We start from the raw sequence: 10365 nt of genomic DNA on the forward strand, positions 1-10365 counted from the left end.
AAATGAAAATGATCTTCAAAAGCAAATATTCGGTCATCGGTAGATTGCGCAAGCAGCGACATCTAGTGTCAGATTTAGGGGAAAAAAAGTTTTGCATGAAAAAAGCCATAGTCTCGCCTGCGAAAAGGGAACATAAAATAAATTAACACAATAAGCATTGATATACTTGAGCTACATTTAGATTTACTTTACAGGTACAAACATGCAAGATAGCAGCATAAATTAACGTACTCATCCGTCTTTAAAGGCATTCTTTTAAGAAAATCACTATTCCCTTTTTTAGGATACATGTCTTCAGCCAGGCTACACATTGGATTGAAGCATTGAATCACATACACCGCTATAAATCAGTGGTTTGCAAAGCCTTAACGAGCATTTTTCCAAATAAATTTCACATAAAAACAAGAGTCTGATATTCGGAGCCCGCTATTTATTGTTAAACTGGAATGCATAGATGACGTTTACAAAAACAGTGCTGTAAAATGTTCCATGGGACCTTTTGTAGACACAATGCTGGTTTTCGATCAGACCCCTTAGTCTTTTCATTTTAAAAGTCATACATTCCTTAGCAAAGATTACAATGAACTCAATGATGGATCCAAATCTTATGAAGGAATAATAAGAAAATGTCAAATCAATGTTCAAAGCATCAACACAATATCAGGAATTAAAATATACACAATGTTTAATTAACATAAGGAAGCAGCAGTCAGATGTACAGCTCAGGAGGGTGGAAGCGTCAAGCTGATTAGTGTCTCACAAAACTTGCAGTCCATTCATCTCTACGGGCATTTAAAAAAAACACCTACACGCACATACCTCCACATGAAGACAAATATCTGTTTGGAAAGGATATTCAGGTTCATAGATAAACACGCTCACAAAAAACACAATCTGGACTCACGTGGAACAAGATGAAGAACAAAAGAAAATATACAACATTTCTAGTCCCACACAATACAAAATTGATGTTTTAATTAAAAATAATAATAATAATAATCTGACTGTACACCCCCGACATCCCTTGCACAGCGAAACATGATCATCACAGGGCCATAACATCTTCATGTTGCTGTTACCACATTCATTAAATAACTTTACAGGTAAAATGATTTAATGACATTTTTGTATACAGTGCAAGGGTCAAAAATAAAATATTTCATGATTTTTTTTATACTTCTGATCCAATATCATATTCCTGTGCTGTTAAAACAGGTAATAATAATGTCAACATGATCAAATCCAAATTTTTTCCAAAATATATTATTTCAGGAAAGCAGATATGACTATAAAAACAATCAGCAATGAGTACTTCTTTAAGAAATACACTGCATCTTTTTGTACTGGATAAAAAGTACTTGTATTTCATAAGAATAAATTGCCTAAAATTGTGCAGCAAATACACTCCAATAAGGAAATGACGAATTAATTAAATATGGCCATACAGAGTATATATTTTTGTTTGTTTTATAAAGGATATTGTCTAATGCTGTTTACTTCACTTGGAAAATTATAAAAAATATACAATATTTCAGACACAATATAAAACTGGTTCAACATGCCAGTTACAAACGGACTGAAATGGAAATTTTTTTTTTTTTTCTTTGGGTAAAAACGTTTCTCATGTATAAAAATTTTTTTTAAAAAGGGGAAAAAGCTTTTGAATATGGCAGCAAACTGCTTCTAGAAGCTTCAGTTCACGGAGTCAGTTCCATTAGAGTTAAGTTTTTCACTCTCTGGTCTGGGTGTGCGGTCTGCTGGTTGGTTGTTTCCCTTTCGGCAAGGAATGCCCTGTTTTTTCACAAACAAAACAAAGTCCACAAAGAAGGCCCCCGTGGCCAGGAAGCCAAACGCCTGTAATACAGGAAAGATGGTTAAATATCAGTTAGCCAGTCAGTAGCAGCTATGTTGACAGATCAGCTAAAACATAAATCAAGTGCCATCATACCACTGCGCCTCGCTCCAGATCTGTCTGACCATTGTCTGCCGCAAACACAATGCTGGCAAGCATGAAGAACATTGCCATGGCTATTGTGTATCCGAAGTCCTATGGAAAAATGAAAAGTAGCTTAACTGTAAATTGGAAAAAAATTGTTTTTTCTGGAATAGGTGATTCTGACTGGTCAGGAGCAGTCAAATATTATAAAACATAATACAGAAACCGGAGGAACACCATTATTTTATTTTGATAACATTGAACATTTTTGACTTACCAGAGTCGGCCAGCAGTTAATTCCAACTTTCTGGTGCAACACTGTGGCCAGAAGGATGAGGAGCAACAGCGTGAAGAGGAAGGCTGTGCAACTGACAAATTCAAAAAAGTAGAGCGGTCCACACTGCGAACAGCTGGACACGGCCTCCTCCATCACAAAAGCCACAAACGAGAGGAGCTGAGGGGACACAAATCAAATCCAAGAGCATTAATTAACCACTAGGTGACAGTATCATCTTATTTTTCATTTCGATAACTCTAGCATGTATACAAGACAATATGGGTGTTTCCGAAGTGACAAAATATTGTATTTAATGTGATGAATGCTGCTTAGTCAGAGCACATGCATCACAATTCGAAACTGGTAGATAAAAAGGTGTGAAGTTAACAGATCAGCATCAGGTAGGGGATTCCCAACAGTGAGAACAAGCTATACACCCAGGAATTGATTCTGGGAAAACACATACACACCCAAGCAAACTGTGTTTCATTGTTCATGTTTCCTTTAACATCACAAGCCTGAGACTCATCATCCTGAACTCTATGTTTTAGTCACATGTGCACAATTTAAAGGTCTTCCAGTCCAAGGGTGAAATTACACCAGTTACATCAATTCCAGGAGACTTCTCACTCCCTTTAGAGAACTGAAACTAGCAAAAAAAAAAAAAAAAAAACAACAACACTGTAACTGACAAAGTCGTGCTATTAAAGTTATTCAAATATACTTTATAGAGAAGTCCTTCAAAATAACTCCATTGTTTGATGTGAAATGTACATACAACATTTCTGCTATTAAACTCTGGGCTTGGTGATGAATTTGTTTCTTTTAAACCATTAATAAAACATATAGCAATTCCATTCATAATCGCTATGACAAAGGGAAATAATAATACAACTAAAATCTTATTAATATTTTAACATGCATGCATATAACAAATAGTTGGTAAAAAGAAAACAGATTCAGGGAAAAATGGAAAAATCTGTAATAACTGGTAGTAAGGAGGAAGAGGAAATCATAACAGTGTTCTCGTTTACATAAAATACGGATTCATGAGAAGCAATGTCAAAATGACAAAGCCTGACTAGCTCACTTAACTGACTCATAGTGTCTGTTTAATGACTGCTAGGAACAGGGCAGGTACACATGCAGTTACTGTCACTTAAAAAGCAGAACCTTATCAGTACCACACAGAATCCATTCAAAATCCTCCATCCAACCAAGCCAGGTAGAACACAGTAGCTGTTCAACAGAATAAAGACACCCCCCAAAAAGGGGCTTATTTTAGACAATTATGAGTTAAATGACCTAAAATGTAAAGAAGCATTCAGAAGTAAAATGAAACCATACAGAAACGATAACAGTCTGAAACTGAAACACAAAAAGCTTCATTCCTTAAAACTGAAAAAAAAAATAATTTGATGAAGACATTCTTCTCACCGCAGGGCCTCTCTAAGAACCAGCTTCAGCACTTCAATTATCTCAATGAAGTACCCAACTGTTCCAGTGTGATTTTGTCACTGGCTAAGTGGAAGAGGAAATTAAAAGTAGGGAATTTCAAGGACATCCAGAATAGATCAGTTCATTAAAAACAAATATATATATATATATATATATATATATATATATATATATATATATATATATATACACACACACACACACACACACACACACACACACACAACAAACTTAATTATACACTTATTAATTAATAACATACTGTTTAATGTCACGAGGAGAACACTTGGGTACATGGAGAAAAAAAAACAAAGAAAACGCCAGTGGCAATTTCCCTGAATACAGGAGAAACACTTGATAAAATCTAGTTTCATGAAAAGCATGAGACCAGACCCTAGACTGTATAAGGGCATTTACTCATAAAGGGTGTATCTGTCTCAATGTTGACCTCTTTGTGGTAATTATTGGCTAAATTGAATGTGTTCTGAAGCATACTTCCCTGTACTTAAAGATTCTTGCTTTAAGTATGCAATTTAAATGTCACTTAAACTTTTGACTTACCACAGCATACTGTGAAAGATCAGACCGAGTGTGTAATTGAATTTAGCATCTGCTCTCTAATTGCATTTACAGTTTAAAGGCAGACAGTCATTTCTTACACCTGATATCACTTAGTTTGTCACATGCAAACAGACAAAGCCTTGGTCTTTTCAGCTGTGACCTTGTGAATTCAAACACTTAAAATAAAGTGACAATCAATTAGTGACACCCTGAGAATTGATGCTAAAACCTAAAGGCCAAGATGAAAACATGTAATGACCGAACATTTCAAACTACACTGAAAATCAGGGACTCGGAATCGTATTTATCCCAGAAAATAAACCGAAAGCATTTTGCATTTTACTTGGATTCAGCAGCATTTATAGGTCACTCATCAAATCAAATGGTCAGATTTCCTTGCATTCATTAAAGCACATAAATATTTCTCATATCTTAAGAAATAAAGCACAGATTTTGGAAAAAACCTGTTGATCCCACGTCAGTATTTGGGATTAAAATATATTTGAATACTTACTGTGTTCTAAATTACATAAACACTGCAGTGAATGAATGATGCTGAACCAAGACCTGGTTCCATACGAGTCGACTGCATCTCTTTGCAAAGCACAAGCAATATCTACTAAATAGCCACTAGAACAGTAGATACGCCAACACTCCTGAGTGAACCAAGATGCATGCATGTTCTTCTTTTTCATAAATTACAGAATTCAGTTTGACATATATGGAAGATACCAAGGAAATGGAGGGAATGCACTTGAACTCAAATGCCAACTGTACAAAAAGCCCCATGAGCAACAATCAAGCAGCACATGACTGCAATTCTGAAAAGACCAAGCTTGTTTAGAAAACCATCTTGTCATTACCAGATACAGACAAAAAGTTGCCCTCCCTCACTAACTCCCAAGGACTTGTTAAACATAATTTGCATTATCAAGGACGTGTGAGATATGGCAGTGGATTCATTCATCAATCAAATTCTTCATTAGCATGTTACAGAAACCACAATATTCTAATAAACACTTTAAAACATAAGCAGTCATATTTTAGCCCCACCTTTTACATGTTAACGAACAGCTAGCATTATTGTTTACTACACTTTTATGGAAACCCACACACTTTTCCAATAATGCTAGCTTGACTTGAATTGTGCGGTCTTTAAACAGGAATAACCACTAGCCACACGAGCTTTTGTACATTACTATAAGGAAAAGTGCATAAAGCTAAATTAGAATAACGTATTTAAAGGCTGTATATTTTATTTATTTAGTTGTTGAATAAATTATGATCACAGTACATGCAAACATGATCTGTGTCCAGCGTGGAAACACTGTTTCTTAGACAAACACGAAACATGCTGCTTACCACTTCAATCACTTTTATCCCGAATCTAACTGTGTCCAGGTTCTCTGATGGCACGATGAACCTTCTGGGTTTGGGCTCCTGCACTGTTGTGGTGGTGTTGTACACCGTCTCTGCGGTGGCCATGCTGTAGCTAAATCTGAAAACAAGAAGGACATTAAACAGATTAGCAATAAAACATGTGTACGCGTTTATAAAACTGAGATATTTGTGGTACAGCAAAGTAAACAAAGTAACGACGCTTCGACAGCTGGCGTTCACGAGGAGAAAAAGCGAAAGTAAAACAACGGCAAATCAAACGAGGCTAACATATTTGATCAGCACAGAACTATCGAAATAAACACACTGCAAGTTGTAATGCAACCGATTATATGTTCTAACAATATTGATAAATATTCAAGGGTTAAATACCTCAGATGGCTGTTTTAATGACCTCCGTTTATGCCGTTAACGCGTCCTTTGTGTGGCCAACTGAACTTATGTTTCACTTCCGCACTCAATACAAGTTTTCTTCATCGAGGAAGGACTTCCTGTCTTTACCGCTCCTTACATGGACCACAGAAGAGTGTTACTGGGATTTTTACCTTCCAGTGGCTGTAACAGATCTCGGCTCTGTTTGTGGTATAAAGGTCGCTGTAACTGTCTTGGAAACGTTTTTGTTTATTTGGTAGCTACCTGACAGACATACGCTTCTCGCCAGCTCTTTTCTTTTATGTAGATTGTAGCGCTTTACCCCGGGTCCTTTGAAGTTTTAACTTTGAACATGTATTAAAAATATTAATTATGACGTTTAAAAGTATGATCACTTTTCAGTGTTTATTGTGTGAAAAATAATAGGCTAGGTAAATAAAAAAACAAAACAAAATCCCATGACTCTCTCTCAGTTGTAGCCACCACATCCAATATTTTTGGTTTTTAATAAAGTTTTACAGTACATGCTTACCTTACACAGTAGTGTCAGTGAAGAGCATGTAGCATGCATTTTTATTGTGCAAATAAATCCCATTCAAATTGTAATTTTGTCAGATTATTCGAAAAGTCAGAGAACATTATTCTATACTGATATAATAATGTTATTATATAACATATACGTATAAAATGCATGCTATGAAAACAGTAAGACAAAGGATTCTGACATTTCACATCATGCATGTGATAATTGTTGTGCTTTTCTTGCAATAAAAAAATATTTTACTTAGAGAATGCTTGCCATGGGATTTTGGAAGATTATGTACTGTAGATAAGTAGCTAGGTGGAAAAAAACAACCTAAAATGAGAAAACATGCTTTTAATTCCCATCTTTAACAACAAGGGCTGTTTATGCTGTGGGTCTCTATGAATCCAGGATTCTCTCCTCTTTAATTAACTAGATTTTATCCCTGTATTGGTCTTAACCTTCTGTACAATGAAATAAACCTTGATGTGAGCTGATTAGAGTTTGAATTCTCCCACATTTCATATTCAAGTTCATTTTACATAATAAATGATAATGATAAACGGTACAAAGAGAGATGAACTTCATTGTTAGCTATAGGCCTAAATATACAGGTAAACTTTGCATAAATACATATAAATTACACTTGGCCAGAATCCAAGAAAATGGACTTGAAATATCCAGACTATTACAAACTCCAGTTGATTTTGCAAGAAACACACACATAATTACTGTTTGGAGTCAATAATAAATGCCCATGTACACACAAACTCTCACACATTCTTATCTTATCAATCTGTACCATCAATACAAAGAAATTTGGCATACCAACAGCAGTAATGCACACATTCTTCAAAATAATTAATCTATTTTAAACAATTTTTTATATAAGTTTACAAATGGATCCTGCCAAATTCTTCCTACTGAGCATTCAACAAAGAGACAGTAATTCCAGTAATTATTATCTTGCAATAATACAAATTCAGTTGAACTTGGATCTGATTTTGAAATCCGTCTTTAAAGAGGCTACATCCTTGTGCAATTACTGTATTTTTGACCACAATGATGTATGAAGGACCTGCAGCGCCAGCACTATAGGTGAGTCATTTCCAGCTGGACGGATGCCACACTTATAATCATATAGTTTCACTGACTTACTCAAGTTTTAAGTTGCTCCTTTGTGGCATTTTAAAAAATCATTTTAAAATTTGATTTGAATCTTTAAAACAGCTGAAAAACGGAACACTTTACAACTCTCTAAATTACTGCAGTGGGCTATGCAGTGTAGTCCCCCTTAAATTGAGTTTACACATAGTTTGTTTTTAGATATTTCATTCTGTATTTATTATTTGTAAGTAATTATTTTGTTTGTATATATATTCTTTTAATATGTGCTGTTTGGACTCATTGCGGACTTGTTCAATGATTATAATGCCTGTTTTTGTTTTGAAGAGATTTAATAAAGGTGTCACAGAAGCAGTGTTATTTTAGTATAATTTATATTTATAATTTATATTTTAAATGAGATTTGATTTCACTTTCACATTTAAATTCCATTGTAGTTATTTTATTTAGAGCGTTTTAGACATTATTATTATTATTATTATTATTATTATTATTATTATTATTATTATTATGCACAGTTTATATTCATTTTGTCCACATTTTCGTTTTGGTTAGATTTAGTTATTTTAGCAGCATACCTAAAGATAAACTAAATGAAAATGAGAAATTATGTCCTGGTAACTACAGCTAAAATAGTTGCCCTAACCCGAACCCTAAATTTAAGTTTTTTTTTTTATTCTTTATTATATAATTTAGGTTTACTTAAAGTAACATTTTTATGGTTTTAGTTTTAATTAATGATAATAACTGAAGACTGCAACCTACCACAAGAGGGCAGACTAAAATGCCATAATATCACACTACTCTTACTATTTCTGCAGTATCCAGCATGTATGCTGTGCATAGTGTGCAAATTTTCTGTATGCGTCAAATACCCGTATGACCAACTATATTTACCAGAATCTGCTAAATATAACTCAAGTAGGCCGACACTGAAATCAGTACAGAAGCTGTATTTGGAATGGCATACCATCACACAACTCCTATTTTATTGCAGTATGCTGTACTATAAAGCCATGAACATTTTATTATCTATTCTATATTTAAGTCTACAGTATACATTTTATTTTATTCTTATATTTTTATTGTTTACTTTTATTTAATTCTTTCATACCTATATTTATGTATATTTTCCTCTGTGTTCTTTAAAAATTGCACTGTCCAGACTTGACTCATATTTCACTGCTGGTTATATATTCTCTATATAATCATGTATGTGACAAATAAAAATCTTGAATCTAGTTCCTTCATATGCAACTGCACATTGACATCAGCAGCAAACTGCTTTTGTGGGTCATGCAGTGGTGATTTTACACCATTGCACTTCCGAAAAGGATGACCAACAGCTGTGAGAAATGTAGTACATTTCTTCCTCTACTGCATTCCAATCATGTTCCTCTTTTTCCTGTTTGTTTGGGAATTTCAGTGTTCTTGTGAACACAATCAGTTACCAAAGTGCCATTTACTTCAGCTGTACTCTAAACAGAGCCTTAAGGAGAGGTTCTGATGTGCATGAGACATGTTTCCAGATTAGCTGGAATTCTAGGATGGATTCTCTCCAATATGGCAGCTCGCTCCATTTCACTCCCTCCGTAAATAATGGCTTCATTTATCCGCAAGAAATTCTTTCACAATGCAGTAGAGATAAAACAACCCATAAGTGATCTAGCACGTCACTGTATTTCCTTCTTTCTACTTTGGAGGCACCTCCCCTGATAGAGGTCATGGGTTTCCTGTAGTTCTTGCACAACAACCTCTTTCTGTAACCATAAGTAGTGAGCATTGTGCGTCACTCAGTGTTAAGTAGTTCTGCAAGATATCTAAAAAAATTCATATTAATGGGTGGTGTGATTAATAAACCCCATCATTTTGCTACATTAAAGTCAGTCTGACTAAACAGTGGTAGGATATTACACAAAAACTTGTTGAGGTCATATTTCATCCTAAAGCCAAAAGAAACTATATAAAATTACATGAAGCCCGTTGACCATTAAGGGTTGCATTGTATTATAATGTCATTTTAATACGAATTTGCCCCTAGAATCCTCATTACTGTAATGCATCCGGACATTCCTTTTTTGTAATGCATTTGTTTTAAATCAGCATAAAGACAATACAACAAATATTATGATGTATAATTATAATGAATGTCCACTGAAGGCAAGTTGAATGAGAACCCATTTGAAGTTAATAAAACCCAAAAGTGAGCAGAAACACAATGAACAAAATTTGGCTTGGCAAAAACATGAACTCACCAAACAGTGGATTACATGAACATGACACAATCCAACCAATGTGAACAGGACAAATGAACTAGACAACCAATCAGAACATGACACATAAAACAAAGGAACCAATAGCAGGATCACAAGAAGGCAATGGAAACATATTCCCCCCTCTAAGGGTAACAGTGCTGGACAGTGGAGCAGAGGTTTGTGGTACAGTTGTGGACCAGCATCGTGGAATTGTGGTAGACCAGGGCAATGGAGCAGTGGAGGACCTGGACCATTGGGCAATGGCAGGCCTGGAAACCAGAGCAGAGGCGAAGACCACCATGGCAGGGAGCAAGCAGATGACCACCACGGAGGAGCCGGTGGGCCAGGTGACCAGAGCGGAGCTCGTGACCAAGATTAAGCCTGCAAACCATAAGTCCACTACAGGTCAGGAGGCCATTGCAGAGCAGAGACATGGAGAGACCACCTGGCCATGACAGAG

At 35.3% G+C, this 10365-nt stretch overlaps 2 protein-coding genes across 2 annotated transcripts in view; one reads left to right on the forward strand and one right to left on the reverse strand.

The window, feature by feature from the left end:
• LOC113059477 (collagen alpha-6(VI) chain-like) overlaps positions 1-10365 on the forward strand; it is a 1020620-nt gene that overhangs the window by 314029 nt on the left and 696226 nt on the right.
• LOC113059568 (CKLF-like MARVEL transmembrane domain-containing protein 6) lies at positions 418-6150 on the reverse strand. The gene is made up of 5 exons (XM_026228134.1): positions 6003-6150; positions 5595-5730; positions 2214-2390; positions 1949-2047; positions 418-1854 (listed from the first exon to the last, which is right to left on the reverse strand). The coding sequence occupies exons 2-5, from the start codon at positions 5715-5717 to the stop codon at positions 1693-1695; spliced, it is 561 nt and encodes a 186-aa protein (XP_026083919.1). The 5' UTR covers positions 5718-5730; positions 6003-6150; the 3' UTR covers positions 418-1692.

Source organism: Carassius auratus, chromosome 41 (genome assembly GCF_003368295.1).
Source record: "Carassius auratus strain Wakin chromosome 41, ASM336829v1, whole genome shotgun sequence".
Lineage (NCBI taxonomy): Eukaryota > Metazoa > Chordata > Actinopteri > Cypriniformes > Cyprinidae > Carassius > Carassius auratus.